Genomic DNA, 19488 nt, shown 5'->3' on the forward strand with positions numbered 1-19488 from the left:
AGTTCTCACAAATAGTAGAGTCACTGTTTTTGCAACGATACAACACTGTTTTTGTGAGGTTTGTGTATTTTTCTGTTTTCATATCAACACTAAAACAAACAAATTTATCGCAAATATAAACTGGAATTGAACAAAATTTATCGATTATGTACAAATTACGACTGCTCAAAATTTCTACATTATAAAACGGCAACGCTTCTTATTCCAATAATATCGATAAGAGCTGGAAAACTATCGATTTTATCGAATCATTGACCACTAAGTGTTCTTAGCGCCACCATACTGCGTATTGCGACATACTGAAAAACCGTTGCGTCTTTTTACACATGAAGCAAAATTAGCTTGGATGTCTGTTATCTGTGGCTTTACTCTTTGCGAATGATGTGAGAGTAGTTCCAACTCACAACGCATGCAATCCTTGAGCAACGTGTAATAGATTGACAGTCGGCTGCGTACCGCAAAATGCGCTTGTGCAAAGCAGTGCTGCCGACTGGTAACATAGTGCTTCCAGAACGAAAGTGAAAGCATAAACAAATGCCATTTTCACTCGGTTTAATGAAGCAGCGGATTAGTGACTAACAAAAGCCGGTTAATTTTTCCCGTTCCACACGCAATACGACATCATTCTTTGTTTTATAACACTCACAATCTACCGAGTGCGATAGTGATCAATAATTTGAACATTAGTGAAATCGAAGAAAAAATTTCCTTCAAGTTGGAACGATACGGCAGCAAAATTAATTACTCAAAGTTCCATAATGCGATGTCGCTTTCCGCGATGTCGAAGGTAAGAGTTTGCATCATAATTGCACTGGTGTGATTTTTTTTAACCTCAGTCCGATCGTTCGTAAACAATGCTGACCTTGACCGTCAAGTTAAGCCGGTTTCGTTTGCTCAACTGAACCAAGTTCCAATTGGAAAGCTAACTTGAGCTGAGCACTCCACAAAACCCCAGATGGGTAGGCAACCGGTGCGTTTTCAAGAGATATGTTAGCTTAAGCAAATTATATATTCACAAACAGGTTATCTTATTTAAATATAGCAATGAAACTCGTTCTGCTTCCCGACAAATACTTGACAACAACGAAAATTATTCGCTGGAAGTATTTTAAGCCCCGTGTACTTTTAGTCTCCACCCTTAGTTCGATCTGGAACGTCTACTAGAATGTCCACTAATGTCGAATTTGTTTCCGATTCACAGCCGATACTGTACTCGTATTGGCGTAGTTCCTGCTCGTGGCCAGTACGGATAGCGCTAAACTTGAAGGAAATTCCGTACGATATAAAACCGATCAGTTTGATTAAATCCGGCGGAGAGCAGCACTGCAACGAGTACCGTGAGGTTAATCCGATGGAACAAGTTCCGGCGCTGCAAATCGGTAAGTGTGAAATTATACAGCTTATATGTTTGTTGTCAGCTCTGAAGGCACTGGCAATGTTTATTGAAAGAAGTTTGAAAAATAATGTTAGTTTTCAAAACAAGAAAGTCAACTTATTGTGTTGGGTGAGACTAAACAAGCTTAATTTGGGAGTGGCAATGACAAAATGTTTCCAACAAAATATTTTCTAACGATTGACAATTCGTATTACATCGACATTGGAATTAATACAAACATCCACGTTTCTTGAAGACAGCAAAATTCAAAACAACTATTTTAACTTGTTTCAACATGTAGAATTTCACAATATTAAAATTATTGTCGACGAACTACATGTTGGATCACTATCCCAATTCGACCAATTGACCGTTGTTCGCTGATATTGATCGTTCGATTTCCGACGCTTTTTACGATGGTATCGCAGTTTATGGTCCAATGACTAATCTGCAAATTGCGACATCATGGGTTTGGCATACCGCCAAACAACACCACCAAAACGACCCCATCAATCAACGTGTTTCCTAAGACACGCTAATCCGCGACGTAAAGAAAGTAAGCCTCACGTGCCCCATTCCGGCGCGAGCTCAAGAAAACAATGCCACGCTGGGTAGTGTACTTTGTTCCGAATAGGAACACGCTTATCAATAAATTGAACATTAAAATGATTTCCCCGGAGGACCGACACTTGTCAGTCTGCCGTAGTTCGTCGATACAGTCGATACAGCCGAATTATATTCGAGTGAAAAAAAGGTTATGGAAAAGTTGATATTAGTCGTAATCGTCGTGTCCTGCTACAGCGTGGACGCTTCAGAACTAAAGCAGCTACAGGATCAGTTCAATGGATTAGCAAGATCGCAGCTAGGGATATCTCAAAAAATGCAACATCTTCACGGAGAGCTGCTCACGGAGTTGAACGTGGACCTAGTTCAACTGCTAGCAGAAGCGAATATCGAAATTCAGCATATTTATCAAGTTATAGGCGAGTATATTGCCGACTCCAATATAACCGACAAATACTGCATCGAAGTAGTTAAGAATTTGTACAGGGGTCACGCATTGCAGGCGATGGAAGCCGTTCAAATGTGTGCACTAGGAGCTTCAAAAGCGATAACTGATTTCCAACAGAGCGACCTGTTCGTTTTGCTAGAACAGGCCAGAAGAAACGCCAGTGAACTAACCGGAGTTGTGATCGAAGAACTAGCTGAGAATTCAGATGTTCAGATAGCAAAAAGAAATCTTGAAAAAAAGTTCGAAATAACGCAACTTGAACATCTACATAGCATAAACGAATTGAAAAACCATATAACAAAGTTCAGAACCATCCGAACAACTACCGCTAAAGGGACCGAAGAATGCACGAAAAAGGCAATCGAAGAGTATAACCATCACATGGGATTTTTGCAGTACTACTTGAATAAAAACGAAAACTGCAGAGAATGATGGATGAATTTATTTATTTTCACTTCATACATTTTCCTCGCAGAAGCGCAGATGTTCTTCAACAAATTGCATTAGAAATTCAGCCTCCTCTATCGCATTCAGCATACATTGCTGGATCTCGTCCGTAATATCATCCACGGTCTCCTCTAGCGCTTGTATTTCCTCCTTCATCACTTGTTGATGGTTGCTCCATGTTGAATCAAGCACTTCGTAGCCGTCCTTCAAAAACTGCAGCTGGAGCGTTTCGTTCGTATACGTAGCAAGAGCTTTCATCACAACTGAACGAGCGTCCGTCCCTGTACGCACTGCATCGTGGGCATGTGAGTAAAACTGGTATTGTGCTTCTGCTGAAATCTTCGAGTACGCATCAGTTGCACAATCCTGAATGATCCAGTTGACGAACATCGCATACGCACGCACCGAATCTAACGCCTGGTAGAAGCACGACTCCGCCCGGGATTATCGTTGGTCTCTTCTTCGAGCAGAATTGCTTCCCGCCTGTCAAGAAAGGACTGGCGAGCCAACCAGGAATATGTGGCCAGTAGCCGTACCGTCGGTTGGATTATTGTCGACCGAGCCTCGCTGAAGGTTACCCGTAATGTGCTCACTTCATGATCGATTTCCGTTGCCAGTGCGTTGAAAAAATCCTGATATTCTTCGTGTGCCGAAACAGCTGCGGCCAACATCAGCAGAACAACTATCAAGTGTTTCATCCTAACAGAAAGTGGGATAAAAATCCATGTAAAGTAGACTTATATTCTACCGGATTTGAGGAAATGGGTTAGAAACCGTATCTAATCCAGAATCAGGTTGGTTTGAAAGAATCTCACTCACCAGTCAGACAATCTGCACTTGAATCCCAGACATCATTATTTTCTTACCCAATACCGAGTAAATCAGCCTCCAATGTGTGCTTGTAGACCGATAACTGGTTATCTAATCCAGCCAGCAGCCCGTACGTAGATTAGATACGCAACTCTCACTAATCGACGCAGATCTGGGACTCACACATTCCACATCTAGAATTCAAACGAATCGAACATGATTTCCAACTTTTTTATCACGATCACACTACTGGTAGCAATCGCAGTTGTCCACTGTGAAGCTTCCTTCGATGACTATCATCAGCAGATTGAAGACCTCAGTCGTGACGTTAGTGCGCAGTTGCAAAAAATACGTGAACTGGGCTGGACACAGGTAGCAAACTTTACCCGACAATCCTTGCAGCATATCGGCAACTACACGGCTCATGGAAGAAACCGAACGGCGCAAGCTCTTGAATATATTGAGTCTTTCGATGATGACCTGGATGAAGAGCAGAAAACCTGTTTGACTGCCGCTCGAGAGGAACAACAGCTATTTGCCTGGGTGATGGGCGATGATTTGTCCAACTGTACGCAATTGGTTTACAATCAAACTTCGTCGAAAGCGCTGGAACAGTTTCAGGCCATGCTGGATACGATGCAGCTTGTTGCATGGTCAGCTTTGAACCAGGCTATGATGGCGTTCGAGTTGGAATCCACACGCGACGGCAGGGAACAGTATCTGCGGGAGGAGTTGAAATTTTTCCAGGAAGTTTGGCTTCGGTATTCGGTAGCGTTACACGACAAGCTTGCTGTGCAATCGAGTAGCTTCCTGGAGGAGTTGGAGGCTGTAGAGAAATGCTTGCTGCAGGCGTTGTTATTTTTCAACTATTCGATTGAGTACGTTAAAGACGAACTAGAGGAATGCTTCGATGGAGCTGATGATCGTGCTTTCAGATTAATGAAATCGTATGATCTCAACTAATCATAGTGATAGAGTGGTTAATACTTAAGATGAGAAAATGGACTCTATGTGATAATCTAGAAATTGTTCTTTAATATATTTTAGATGCAAGCGTATTTAAAAAATGAAGATATTATTTTTAAAGAAAAAATCTATGATCAAAATGAAGAGTATCAGTACCTACGAAATGCTGACGTGGTTTTCTTGGCGCTGGCTAGTTGTTGGACACAGACTTTGTATTGAGCGTATACAGGACAAATGCTGGGAGCTGGGACTCGAACATACGACGACTTGTGCCGCGAAACTAGCTGGGAGGCTTTTTTCCATTTTTATGGTCACTTTTATCAAATGTATGGGTGCTTCGAAACTTACTAGACTTACTAGACAGATTATGCCACGAAATTATTTTTAGATCGATAAACATCGTTTTCAGTAAAAAAATATGAGTTGGAATTATAAAGTGAGAAGAAATCCTTGTTGCAAGGTTGCAGCCAAGAATATCTCAAATTATACAACATCTTCACGGAGAGCTGCTTACAAAGTTTAACGTGGAGCTAGTTCAACTGCTAGCAGAAGCAAATACTGAAATTCAGCATATTTTCAAGTTATAGGCGAGTATATTGCCAACTACAATATAACCGACAAATACTGCATCGAAGTAGTGAAGAATTTGTACACAGGTCACGCATTGCAGACCGTGGAAGCCGTTCAATAGTGTGCACTAGGAGCTTCGAAAGCGATAACTGGCTTCCAACAAAACGGTTTATTCGTTTTGCTAGAGCAGGCCAGAAGAAACGCCAGTATACCAACTGGAGTTTTGATCGAAGAATTAACTGAAAATCCGGATGTTCAGATAGCGAGAAGAAATATTGAAAAAAATGTTCGATCTAACGCAACTTGAACATCTGCATAGCATAAACGACATGAAAAACTGAAAAACCGCAGACAGACGTCCAAGCAAGAATAAAATTGATCGAGAATTCTGTGTATATTTTCAAAGAAAATTGCGTTATAAATCACTTGTACACTAGCGCCGCCTGCTGACCTTCTAAAAAAAATACTAGAGCTGTTTTTTTTTTTTTTTTTTTTTTGTAAAAGTACGTTTTTTCTAGTTATTAAAATTATATACATAATTATTTAAACTTCGACTTCAATACTGAATCTTAGTGTGTCTACGTCTATCCTATCATTACAATTTTCAATGAAGGTGATATAAACCACTAATGTCTTTAGTAGTATTATTTTTGATGTTAATGAAATTCCCTCTAATGAAGGAAAGAGAAGTTCTTCTGCTCGAAATGTGCGACCGCCACTCATTTCCATTAATTTTTGTTGCAGAAATCTGAATGCATTTCTTACTCTGAAACAGTCGAAAAATTTGTGCTGAATGGTTTCCAGTACATCTGCTGTGCAATTGGTACACACGTTGGTATCCGCTCGTCGCATTGTGTGCAACAACTGTTTGTGATTGATTTTTTGATTCACGTAGATGTATAAAGCGCTGCGCTGGGAAGGCAATAGATTTTTACTACTAATATTCTTCCACACACGAAGCCAGTTGATGGTAGGATTTGTTATTTCCACCTTTGGTTTATCTGTGCCTTGTACAAAGAAACGGTGGATAAGTTCGGCGGAAGGGTGTTGGCGAATTTGGAAGGGAAAATTAGCAATATTGTCTAGAATTTGTTTTAGGCAAGGGAGATCTGTGGCGGGATTTGTAGGTGAAGGATTAGTTTGGTTGATGACAGAATTGTAATATGGAAGGGATTCGATCTCGTGTAAGTGACGGCTAATCAGCAACGACTTGCATTTAAGTGCAGGCAGATGTAGATTGAGACCACCGTCCTCTTTTCTCCGTGCTAGCTGCTGCATTGGTATAGTGGCACATGCGCCACGAAACAGGTAGCTCCTCATAGTGACAGTCAACTTCGCCACGTGTGCCGCCGTTGGAAATAAATTTGCAGAAATGTACCAGATGCGTGACGTCAGGAAAGTATTCAATAGAGTTACTTTTTGATGTAATGACATGGTCCGCTGTGAGTGTAGCCATACAAGACGTGAGAAACTTGCTACTAGCAAGTCCCAGTTCAATTTACTCATTAATCGCACGGAGTTCGCGAAAATCACGCCGAGAATTTTGATTGTGGTTTCTGTTCGTAGCCATGGCACGGTCAATGGTGAATTTGTTATGCCAACGTCAATCGCCACAGTTTTTGTTTCGTTCAAACGCGCTCCTGCAACCCTTTCAAAGTGTCTGAACAAATCCCGCATTGCATTCAGTTGTTCTGTACTGGTTACTATCGCACTGATATCGTCAGCGTAGGCAACGATTAAATCTGTTCCGCACACTTGCTCCAGACGCCGCAAGAGAGGATGTAAATACAGCACGAACAAATGCATAGAAAGAGGATCCCCTTGGCGCACTGATCGCTCGATCGGAAAAGAAGAAGAAAGGTGACCATTAATAAGCAGTCGCGACGATGAAGCTGCTGCTATATTGGAAAGGAGATCCACAAACGATGAATTCAACCCCAACGTCCGCATTGTGTTGAATAGAAAACGCTGGTCTACTCGATCGAAAGCATGATCGAGGTCAAATGAAATCAGTTTGCCTTTCCTCCGGTTTGTTTTCAGTTGCGCGATTCTGTCTTTAACAGCAAGTGTGGCTTGAAAAATATTTCGACCGGCGTTTGAGCACTTTTGGGAGCCGGTCAAAACATTGTGGTTACGAACAACATTTTCTAACCGCTGCTTCAATATGCGGGAAAGAGTTTTATAATCAAAATTGCACAGACTGATCGGCCTGTATGATTGCGCAGTATCCCCCGCTCCGCGTTTTTTCACCAACACGATCACCCCTTCAACAAATTGTGCTGGGAAGTTTGATCGTATCGCTTCATTCAGTATAAGATTCAGCTCACGATGAATGACGTCAAAAGTGCGCAGATAAAATTCCTTGGGTAAACCGTCGGGTCCCGGAGATTTTTCGACGCACTCGTACGGATAGCAGATAAAATTTCAGTTGTGGTAATGTCATGCATACACGCGTCGTTAGAAATATCATTTTCTGGGATTACTCTTTCGCATGCAAACGGGTCTCCTTCCTCTACTACACCCACATTCCCACGGGCGTAAAGGTTGGAGAAATATTGCACCATGTGATCCTGGACAGCAGCAGAATCGTCGATTATTTCGTCTCTTTCGTTTCGCAGGCTCTCGATGGTCGTTCGTCGTCTCATTCTTTCTCCTAGCTGGAATGTAGATATTGGTTCGCCGGCAACGTAGGTTTCGTTGATTCGCACAAACATTTCGGAGAACCGGCGTTGGTGTGAAAGCATTTTTGCTTTAACCCGGTTGATGGTGGTCAGCATTTCACGGTTGTTGTGGTAGCCGTCGTAGGCTTGTCGGAGCAGCACATACAGACGTTGTTGCTCCCGGTAGAAATCATCAAAAGCGAGTTTGGATTTCCATCTGAAGAAGGACTTTATCTTCGGCTTTGCGCAAGACAACCACCACTGCATCCATGACTGGTAGTTCCGACGAAGCCGAGTCCAATATTGCCATCGGATTTGGAATTCGTCGATGTTTTCGGGAGTGAGAAGGTGGGGGCGAAGTGACCAAAAACCATACCCATGGGCAGTGTTTGGAAGAGGAAGGCAAATTCTGGCGGTGACGGCTTTGTGATCCGAAAAACAGCATACATGTACATCAGTTGATCTCAGCTGTTCTTGGAGGTTAGAGCTGACGTACAGTCGATCGAGCCTGGACGAAGAGTTGTGCGTGATGTACGTGTATTGGATTTCACGCGGCCGAAGCTGTAGCCACACGTCTTGAAGCCGGAGCTGCTGGACGGTGGTCTGAAGAGCGGGACTGGAGTTTTGGCCTGTTGCATCGCTTTGCCGAATTACACAGTTAAAATCGCCACCAAGCACAAAGTGGTCGGTGCGATGACGAAGATAGTAGGCAACGGTGTTTTTGAAAAAACGCTCCCGCTCGGCGCGATAGACTGATCCGGACGGGGCATACACATTGCAAAGCGTAGTATTGTGTACACGCAGTGCGATTAATCTCCCGTCCAGGCTTTTCTCTACATGGGAATATTTAATGTGTTGTTTCAGCGCTATTGCAGTTCCTCGTCTGGAATGGTCAACATTGCAAACGATGTTGTATCCGGGTAAACTGAGCTGTTCGTTTTCGACCTCTTGCAAAAACACAATATCCAGTTCCATCGTGCGAATGAATGTTCGGAGAGCGTTTAGCTTGGTTTGATTGGTAATAGTGTTTATATTAATTGTTCCGATGTTACAGCTGGTGTACTCCATCACTGCTGCATCTCTTCATCACAAGCTCGAACGTACTCGTTGCCGGTGATGGTAGTTTCGTCGGAGTGCTTCATTTTTTTGCCTTGTGGCGCTTGTAATTTCTTACATTTTCGACTGCTGTTTGAGGCTAGTGACGTTTGGGAGCTATCGGTTTCATCGCCGTCTGGTCGGTGGTAGGGAGAAGCAGTGCCATATGAGGTTGGAAGCGGCGTGAGATGGATGACGGTTTGCTTTCCAGACGACCTCGTTGTAGGTCCTGCGGGGGGTGGCATCGTGGTTTTAGTTTTCGAGAGAGCTAGGGCTGCAACCGATGTGTTTTGTTGCTCGATTTTACGGAACTGTGCTGCATTGGTCGCAGGTGTTGGTTTTCGTGGAAAAATTGAGCTCGACAGAGGTTTGGTTGGTGTTGGTTGAATAGGTTTAGCTTTGGCTACGTTAGCGTAGGATTGATCTGCTGCGACTTTTTGGACCAGCAGTTTTCGGTTTTGCACACATGGGATGCCGATGTGTGCAAATTCGTGGCAGTGCAGACAAGTTTGCCTCTGCCCCTTGTAAGCCACCGCAGTTTCTTCACCGTCAATCTTTATTAGAGATGGGATATTTTTTCGTATTACTACGCGCGCGATACGAACACCAGTTGTTATTCCAGCCAACTCACCATACCGGTCATCCCATAGTAGATCACGAACACTGATAACATCCCCGTACTCGGCAAGGGCAGTGGCGACTTGATCGTTGGATACATATTCGGGCAGGTCGAATATAGTTACTTCCACCGATCCGTCCTCCATCGTGATTCGCAGCTTGTAGGACTTTCCGTCAAGCAAGAACTCATGTTTACCGTCGTGCTGGTCCACAATCTTCTCGGCAAGCTCGAGGCTGTTGACCTTCACAAATGTACATGCTAGCCGTTTGCTAGGTTGAAGTTGAACCACGTTTTCCCGCGTGAGACCGAGTTCTTGAACAACGAACTTATGGATATCGTCATGAGAAAGCTGCTTCGGAAACTGCGAATAGTCCACGCGAAAAGTATTCTCGCGGCGCGGCATTGCGAGATGTACCGAAACTTGAAACGATAAAACGTACGATATAGCCCGTGATCGACTTCCAATAACTGCTCGCTCGTAAAGAATCGACTAATTAGCTCGGAAGTTGAGCGCTAACTGAGCTGTTCAAAGTTGAGCATGCCGAAATTTTTTGTTGCAAATAATTTTTTCTGCTAACCCTGCCAGTGTACCGGCGTCAGTCAGATTTCCATTAGAAGTAAAGACTGGAACGCGCAAAAATTGGTCAACTTCAAATTGGTGTATTTCTGTTGAAAATGCATTTAAAAAAACATGGAAGGTTGCATTTGGAAGTTGAATGTTTATACAATGGTTGTTAAAATGAGTTTTCACCGGTTGCTCTTGCTCTCCAGTTTTCAAAATGGCGTCCAAGCAAGAGGAACAGCGTCTCAAAATTTTGCTTGCTGGATGTGGCCAAATCGACCGTAATATATATTTTAGAAACGTTCGGGGAGCGTCTGTCGACCGCCAGGAAGCCTGGAAACGGCGCCAATCGTAATTCGGACGTGGCAGCAACCATGAAGAAGGTGGTAGCGAATTATAAGCGGAATCGTAACTTCTCCATCAAATACGTCACTGGCAAGCTCATTGTCTCCCATACTAATGTGCAGCGAGCCAAGAAACGAGCCGGGTTGTCGACGTTTGAGACGGTGAAGGTGGCGAACCCAGATTACGACGGCGGAGCGGTGGTCCGGAAAACTATAATCTGCTTACAAAGTTACACCGTGGGTGTCGAAACTTATGTGAAGGCTGATTTCAAGCAGCTTCCGGGACAGGAATTTTATACCGCACCATGAAAAAGAGGAGTGCCTGGAAAACCAGCTGCTACCATTGCTAGAGTAACATAACAGGGTTGTGCTGTTCTGGTCGGACTTAGCAAGCTGCCACTATGGGAAAAAGGCGATCGAGTGGTACGATGCGAACAACGTGGTTGTAGTAGCCTAAGACCAGAACCCTCCTAACAGCCCGGATTTCCGCTCTATCGAACAGTATTGAGACTTGGTCAAACGGAATATTAAAAAAACTAATAAATCCATTGAAAACGAGCAGCAGAATAAATCTAACTGGCGTTTGGCGTCGGATAAGGTCGATAAGACCTCTGTACAAAATTTAATGAAAGGGGTTAAGCGGATGGGACGGCAGTTTGGATTTGGCAAACCAAAATAATAAACGAACATTTTTTCCTTTAAACATGTGAGTTGAACTACCAAAATAAAAATAGGAAGATTTTTGTATTTCGAATTTGACTCAAAGAAACGATTTTTTTGTCGACCAATTTTTGCGCGTTCCAGTCTTTAACCTCTGAAACACGTTGTAAATTCTACCTACGCCTAGAATATTGACCTAAATTTGTTTGCTTGATCCAGCTGAGTCTATAAACTCGTTACGACAGGTTACTTCTGATGGGATATTTTTTTTATATAGGGGGGAATGTTTGTAAAGATTTATTCATGTAACTATTATCTATTCAGAATTAATATTGTGTGTTCTGCCACAAATGGTGACATATCAACACTATATATATATATATATATATATATATATATATATATATATATATATATATATATATATATATATATATATATATATATATATATATATATATATATATATATATATATATATATATTTGTACGCTTTTGTTTTATATTATTGAATGGTATTAGCTTTCGCAGTTAAGTTAATGTAATTGTAATTGGAGAAAGAAAAGGAATCAAACAAAACTTAAAATAAACATAAAACTATCTTACTGACTATAAAGTGAGCTAATCGTTGGAATTGAGGATTGCCACGATTTTTGTCGGAATTTGTTGATAATTTGGCTTGACATATTTTCTAATGTTTCTACATTAGTGAGCCTATGTAGCTTGCTCGTGCTGAACCAGGGTGGACGCTTCAGAATCATTTTCAAAAGTTTATTCTGACTTCTGATGGGAATCCTACTGACGTCGGTACGATGGTAATGTTGGCAGAAAACATGATTTTCTGCATTTAAATCGACATACTCAACTTTGAACAGCTATAGCTCTTCTTAGGGGCATTCTAGCTCTTCAGTGTCTTCAGCCAAGTTGTTAGGTATCTAAACTACTATACTTTAACAGAATGTAGTGCATTACGAGAGCATTATTGAGCTCTCTAGAAAGGTAAATGCAAAAAAGTAGGTTTTCCCATATAAATTTTCATACAAATTTGAAATGCAATGCGCCAAGCGGAGACAAATCCAATCGACTTCCGGTAAGTTTGGGGTTGTTTGGGGCCCCAAAAGTAACCAAAAAAACTTGGTTCTGGAAATTCGATCACTTTGCCCCACCTTAATAACCATCACATGGGATTTTTGCAGTACTACTTAAAAAAAACGAAAACCGCAGAGAATGATGGATGAATTTTATTTTCACTTCAACTCGTCGGCATATTTTCCACGCAGTAGCGCAGGTTGTCTTCAATTAGTTGCATTAGAAATTCAGTCTCCTCTATCGCATGCAGCATACATCGCTGGACCTCGTCCGTAATTTCATCCACGGTCTCCTCGAGCGCTTGTATTTCCTTCTTCATCACTTGTTGATGGTGGTTCCATGTTGACTCTAGCACTTCGTAGATCTCCTGCAAAAACTGCAACTGGAGCGTTTCGTTCGTATACATAGCAAAAGCTTCCATCACAACTGAACGAGCGTCCGTCCCTGTACGCACTGCATCGTGGGCATGTGAGTAAAACTGGTATTGAGCTTCTGCTGAAATCTTCGAGTACGCAACAGTTGCACATTCCTGAATGTACCAGTTGACGAACATCGCAAACGAACGCACCGAATCTAACGCCCAGTAGAAGCATGACTCTGCCCAGGGATTATCGTTGGTTTCTTCCTCGAGCAGAACCGCTTCCCGCTTGTCAAGGAAAGACTGTCGAGCCAACCAGGAATATGTGGACAGTAGTCGTACCGTCGGCTGGATTATTGTCGAACGAGCATCGCTGAAAGCTGCCCGTAATGTGCTCACTTCATGATCGATTTCCGTTGCCAGTGCGTTGAAAAAATCCTGATATTCTTCGTGTGCCGAAACAGCTGCGGCCAACATCAGCAGAACAACTATCAAGTGTTTCATCCTAACAGAAAGTGGGGTAAAATCATCCATGTAAAGCAATCTTATATTCTACCGGATTTGAGGAAATGGCTAGTAAACCGTATCTAATCCAGAATCAGGTTGGTTTGAAAGAATTCCACTCACCAGTCAAACGATCTGCGCTTGAGTCCTAGACATCATAATTTCTTGCCCAATACCGAGTAAATCAGCCAACGTAATCTAATCCAGCCAGCAGCCCGTACGTAGATTAGATACGCAATTCTCACTAATCGACGCAGATCTGGGACTCACACATTCCATATCTACAGGGGATACTCAAACGTAGGATATGCAAAATTTTGATAAAATTTGAAATGCAGTAGCTTTATGAAATATTATTCGATTTAAATAATTCGAACACCATTAAACTGGTAAACTCTTAAAGTTTCATTTTCTGATTACCTAAGTCCTGAAGGTCGAGGTGTCGCACGCTAGATTTGACGCAGAAATGTAAATGTACCCACTACGGGGCATCCGGATCGTTCCAGGAGTGGCCAACGCAGTCTGTATTGAAAAATGTCTTTTGGATGATTCCTGATGAAAAATGCTGGACAAGGAAGTGTAGCATGCTATATTTTGTTGCAGAAATTTAATTTCTCCCACTATGGGTTCCGTCGAAGCGTCCGTAACTCCTGAACTTAGGCCTGAGTAGCGGAGAGTCTAGTGCCGCAATTCGATCCAGGGTCGAATCGTGCACAGCTCCAAGTTGCTCCTTGGGTAGCTGTCAAGGATGATGGCGATGTTAATAGCCTCAACCATTTTCCTGCAGGTAACTCCTACCAAGTGTCTCGGGACCGAGGGACCATCCCCATTGCGACCCGAGAGTGTTTGTTCGCCGGACGGTCGGCGATTTTTTTTTAAGAAGGGGATTTGTTAGTAGCTTAAGTATTTATGATAATTATTAGTAAATAATTAGTATGTGTGTCCAATCACAAATGGTGACTTCTCAACACTGTTAGAAATTTGTAATTTTAATTATTAGGATTTGTTTGCTTTCGCAATTAGGACTTATCATTCGTAGGGATTTAAACCTACTTGTCAGAAAGGGGGAAGTAAACTTATGACTAACTTAATTGCTAACTTATTGGCTATAAAGAGAGCTTATCGTAGCAATTGAGGATTGCAACGATTTTTGTCGAAAATTGTTAATAATTTTATTTTACATAGCTTCTAGTGGTTCAACACCAGTAAGTCTATGTAATTCGAGTGTACCAAACCAAGGAGGACGCTTCAAAATCATTTCTTAGAATTTTATTCTGAATTCTTCGGAGCATTTTCTTCCTTGTTGAACAGCAACTTGACCAGATCGGTACTGCATAAAGCATTGCTGGTCTAAAAATTTGTTTGTAAATCAAAAGTTTGTTCTTTAAACAAAGTTTAGAATTCTTGTTAATGAGAGGATATAAACATCTCGTATCTTTGATGCACTTGGCTTGTACAGTCTCAATGTGCTCTTTGAAAATAAGTTTTTTATCGTAAATTAGTCCCAAGCACTTAACCTTGTCAGACCAACTTGAAATAACCCCATTCATCTTGACAACGTGATTATTGTTTGGCTTGAGGAAAGAAGCCTTAGGCTTATGCGGAAAAATTATCATTTGAGTTTTAGAAGCATTGGGAGAGATTTTCCACTTTTGCAAGTAGGAAGAAAAAATATCTAAACTTTTCTGCAATCGACTGCATATGACACGAAGGCTTTTTCCTTTTACGGAAATGCTTGTGTCATCGCAGAACAATGACTTTGTGCATCCTGGAGGCAAATCAGGAAGATCTGAAGTGAATATGTTGTACAGGACTGGGCCCAATACTGAACCTTTGGGCACACCTGCTCTGACAGGAAATCTATCAGATTTTGAATTCTGATAGACAACCTGCAGAGTTCGAACAGTAAGATAATTTTTCAAAATTTTGATTAGGAAAATTGGAAAATTAAATGTTTGCAATTTCGCAATCAAACCTTTATGCCAAACACTGTCGAATGCTTTTTCTATGTCTAAAAGAGCAGCTCCAGTGGAATAACCTTCAGATTTGTTAGCTCGTATCATATTAGTAACTCTGAGCAATTGATGAGTTGTGGAATGCCCATGGCGAAATACAAACTGTTCATCTGCAAAAATTGAATTTTCGTTGATGTGTGACATCATTCTGTTAAGAATAATTCTAACAAACAGTTTACTTATTGAAGAAAGCAAACTGATTGGTCGATAACTTGAAACTTCAGCTGGATTCTCATCCGGCTTTAAAATTGGAGTAATTTTTGCATTTTTCCATAATTTGGGAAAATATGCAATTTTGAAGCAGCAATTGAAAATTTTCACTAAAAATTCCATTGTGCTCTCAGGGAGATGTTTGATTAATATATTAAAGATTCCATCGTCACCAGGTGCTTTCATATTTTTGAAATTTTTAATTATTGATTGAATCTCATTCAAGTTAGTTTCAATTATTCCTGCAGGTAAAAAACTCTGGGAAGAAATTAAATCAAATTGACGTGTGACTTCATTTTCAATTGGACTCACAAAATTCAAATTTGAGTTATGAACACTCTCAAACTGCTGAGCAAGTGTTTGAGCCTTTTGTTCATTGGATACAAGAAAACGGTCACCATGTTTTAAAACTGGGATAGGCTTTGAAGGTTTCTTAAGAATCTTCGACATTTTTGAAAAGGGTTTTGAATATGGTTTCAATTTTTCAACTTTAGTCTCAAAATTTTGATTTCTCAGAAGAGTAAATCTATGTTCAATCTCTTTCTGTAAATCTTTATAAATAGTTTTAAAAACAGGGTCACGAGAACGTTGATATTGACGTCTGCGAACATTTTTCAAACGAATTAGAAGTTGAAGATTTTCGTCAATTATTGGTGAATCAAATTTCACTTGAGCCTTTGGAAAAGAATAATTTGTGGCATCAATGGATGCACATTTCAATGCTTCTAAAGCGGAATCAATTTTCACTTCGTTTTGCAAATCAAGCTCATTATTGAATTATTCTCAATATGAGTTTTGTATCATTCCCAATTAGCCTTGTTATAATTAAAAACTGATGCAAGTGATAAAGAAAAAGTTATTGGAGGACGATCGGCGCTGGCGTTTGGTGACAGGACGGCATCCGATCGTTGCCGCTTAACAGCAGCTTGACCTTGTAGGTCTGGCCGGTCGGAGGATCGGAGAGCGAGCATTCTGGCTTCATTCCTTGAGTGGCGTTCTTTCAGGTATGCCGCTCACCTGCGCTTTTGTGCGTTGAAGAGATGCTCCGCTTCCTTACGGGGAGCAGGCAAACTAGAAGGTGCGTCTGCGTCTGTCTCCTCTAAGGAACCGAGGATCATGGAGAGGGCGGATAGGCATTCTTGTAGCGAAACTTTATCAAGATTAGAGCCTACCTCCATCTCCTGATAAAAAAGTGTCGTTCGACCACTTCCTCCGTTTTCTGTTGACTGTTTTTTTTTTCAGGTTATATTTTTTTGGAAGGCAAACTATTATCTACAACTTTGCCAAAGACACTATGCCAATAAAACAAACCATTTGGACTGTGTAAATATTTTTAGTCACCTTCCAAAAAAATTCCTTATGTATTCTCTTGAGATTTTTGATCAATTCTATGTGGCAATCAATTGGCGGTGACACAAGTAAGAGTTTTTTGACGTGGGACTACGTATTTCTTCACTATTCTGGGCTGAGCATGTAACGTTTTTGGAAGTTTTCAAATGCAAAAAGCTCTCAAGCAACTGGTCCGATTTCAAAAGTTAATATACCGGTCAATAGCTAAAATATACAAGATCTGTATAACATAATAATTATACTTACCATTTTCTCATTACTTGGTGAAAATTACGGAAAAGTTTCAAGATCAAATATCCACATATGTATTCCATACAATTGGATTATTTCCCTAACGCAGACATCAAAAACATAGACGAAATGGTTTCACGCATCCTCCATACTGAGTGACGCTATGAAAGGACATTCAGCATGGAGAGAAGCTCATTTCTTGGTCGACCGTCAAGGCGAACAGTTCTCAGTTGGAACCCACCAGTGGTAATCCAATTCAGATATCGTTGTTGAAAAACACCTCGGAACTGGACGAGACTGGCACTGGGGATCATTGAAAGCCGTTGGAAGGGTCCATTGAAAGACTTGGAAGCCGTTTGGATACTGCCGAGAGTAATTTGTGTGGTATATAGTGTGTGTATAACCTGTATGTGTGTAGTGTGTATAGCGTGCGGGTGTGTGTAGCGTGTGTATAATGTGTATGTTTGCGTGTGTTAAGCGTGTGAATGTTTAGCATATGTGTATGGTATGGTTTATGATAGGTGTAAGCAGGGCCGGATTTACGATTGTGGGGGCCCGGGGCCCAGTTATAGTGCGGGGCCCCAAAATAAAACAAAACCATTTTTTTATCTTACGGGGTAAAAACATGTATTTGCTATTGAAAAATTACCAAAAATTTGTTAGAATTTTCTCTTAAGCCCTATTTAGAGTTCCAAGCGAGGTGAAAATCTCATGCAAAACGTTCATTTTTTCACGCTCGTGAAAAATGCAACCTGCAAAAATTTCACTTCGCTTGGAACTGTAAACAAGTTCGATCCAGCGAAATCAAAGGTTGTGGATCTTATCTTTTTCACTTGGGTTTATTTTTTTTCCCGGATGCAAACGCTAGTGAAAAAAGCAGCAGCAAGCGAAAACTTGCGTGCGTTTCTATTCTGTCAGTTGCAGCCAATTTTCACTTCGCTCGGAGTGTAAACTCGTGAGTTTCGCTTCACTTAAACTGTAAACTGCAGACTGGTGAAATACCTGCGTGTTCCACAAACGGGTTTTCACGACAGATTTCGCAAGCGAAAATTTACGCTTTTTCACTTGTCAAATGTTTCACTTCGCTTGGAACTGTAAACTATGCTTTACGAGTTTTTTTAAAGAAAACTTATTGATTAAATAATCAACATTCAACTCCTTCAGTATACTCGTACTCGAAACTTAATAATGCTAAGTTTGACTGTCTTTCATTATTCACAGTGGTACGCACTGTGCGGTATTTTAATAAGTTTCATCTTCGATTTTTTTTCTTGATACCTAAAAAAAACTACCGCAATTTGAAAAAATTGCGAACCACAGGCAAAAATTTGCACACAATTTGAGAAAGACTGCGCAAATATAAGACGACTCTGACAATAATAGAAACTAGGAAAAAACTACGCACATCTGCAGGTCAATAAAATCTGCACACGAACTCAGAAAATCTGCATTTTGCAAAGCACATTTGGTATCCCTGATTCGGACAAGTTAGCAAAGCAATGCATTAAAAAACTCGTGGGTTATTTTCTTTCTCTGCTTTACTTCCCATGTGCGTTGGTTCGATTGAAATGGTGTGTTAATGTGTGTCATTCCAAGAGAATCCAAGGTGAACTCTTATGGATGTAGTTGTGATATTGGCGCTCGCGAAAAAATAAAACTGAAGGAAAGTGTCAGATTGAAATGTTCCTTTCAAATTTTCTTACTGTAAATCAAACTTTTGATTGAATCTCATTTTTTAAAAAAGAAAAAATCTTTTTCTTGATTTGTGGGGCCCCAAAAATGTGGAGGCCCGGGGCCCGGGCCCCCTGGGCCCCCCCATAAATCCGGCTCTGGGTGTAAGTGTTTTTTGTGATATTTTCATGGTTTGGTGGATATATGAGGTATTTGTATGTTATTCGTATAGGTGTTACGCGTATTTGTATGGTATAGTGTATGGTACGCGTATGGTTTCATAGTATGGGTATACTGCCTGTAATCGCATAATTGTAACATTCGACATTTTATGGAATTCGCGCTTTTTATTGGAAAATGCTTAAAATAGTATGTACTTTTAACATCTGAAAAAATATGCTTGTGTTTGTTTGAAAAATGTCGTAAAAAATACCAAGTTGTTTTGTCACATAGCGCATAATTGTCACACTACCTATCTTTTTATACTTTTTTGTCAAAAAAGCTTCCATCAAAATCCACATCTGCATCCTTTGGAACTTGGAAGTTATTCTAGTCCAGTAAACAACCACCGGTGATCCGTTTCTTATGTTCAGCTCATGCTTGTTGAATACAAGAAAAACTTCATTTCTCTTGTGATATATTCCAAAAGTAGCTTGAAGGTGATGGCATAAAAGTATCATTGCAAAAATTTCAACCAATTTGACTTCAAAAGTAATGTTCGATGTATACATAGTGTAAAGTAGTGCTTTCTTCATGATACTAAGTCTAGTTGAAGTGTTCATTTGCAAGTATATATTGGAAACAAGGCATTTAAGGTCAAAATATAAAAGTGTCGTTTGCTCGAACAACCAATTTTGCAAATGTTACAAATATGCGATTATGGGCAGTATATGAATAAATAAATAAATAAATTTTCACACCCATCATAGTCTTACGTCAA

At 40.8% G+C, this 19488-nt stretch overlaps 1 protein-coding gene across 2 annotated transcripts in view; it reads left to right on the top strand.

The window, feature by feature from the left end:
* Nucleotides 1-514: 514 nt before the first annotated feature.
* The window catches only part of LOC129723932 (probable maleylacetoacetate isomerase 2), a 99704-nt gene continuing 80730 nt past the window's right edge, over nucleotides 515-19488 (top strand). Inside the window, exons 1-2 of one of the 2 annotated variants that reach the window (XM_055678437.1) lie at nucleotides 515-787; nucleotides 1202-1379. In XM_055678437.1, coding sequence (XP_055534412.1) covers nucleotides 764-787; nucleotides 1202-1379 — 202 coding nt within the window. In that variant the 5' untranslated portion in view covers nucleotides 515-763. Of the gene's footprint in view, nucleotides 788-1077; nucleotides 1380-19488 lie in introns of those variants that run through there. The other variant, XM_055678430.1, reaches the window with a different exon arrangement.

The sequence above is a fragment of the Wyeomyia smithii genome, chromosome 1, assembly GCF_029784165.1.
Source record: "Wyeomyia smithii strain HCP4-BCI-WySm-NY-G18 chromosome 1, ASM2978416v1, whole genome shotgun sequence".
NCBI lineage: Eukaryota > Metazoa > Arthropoda > Insecta > Diptera > Culicidae > Wyeomyia > Wyeomyia smithii.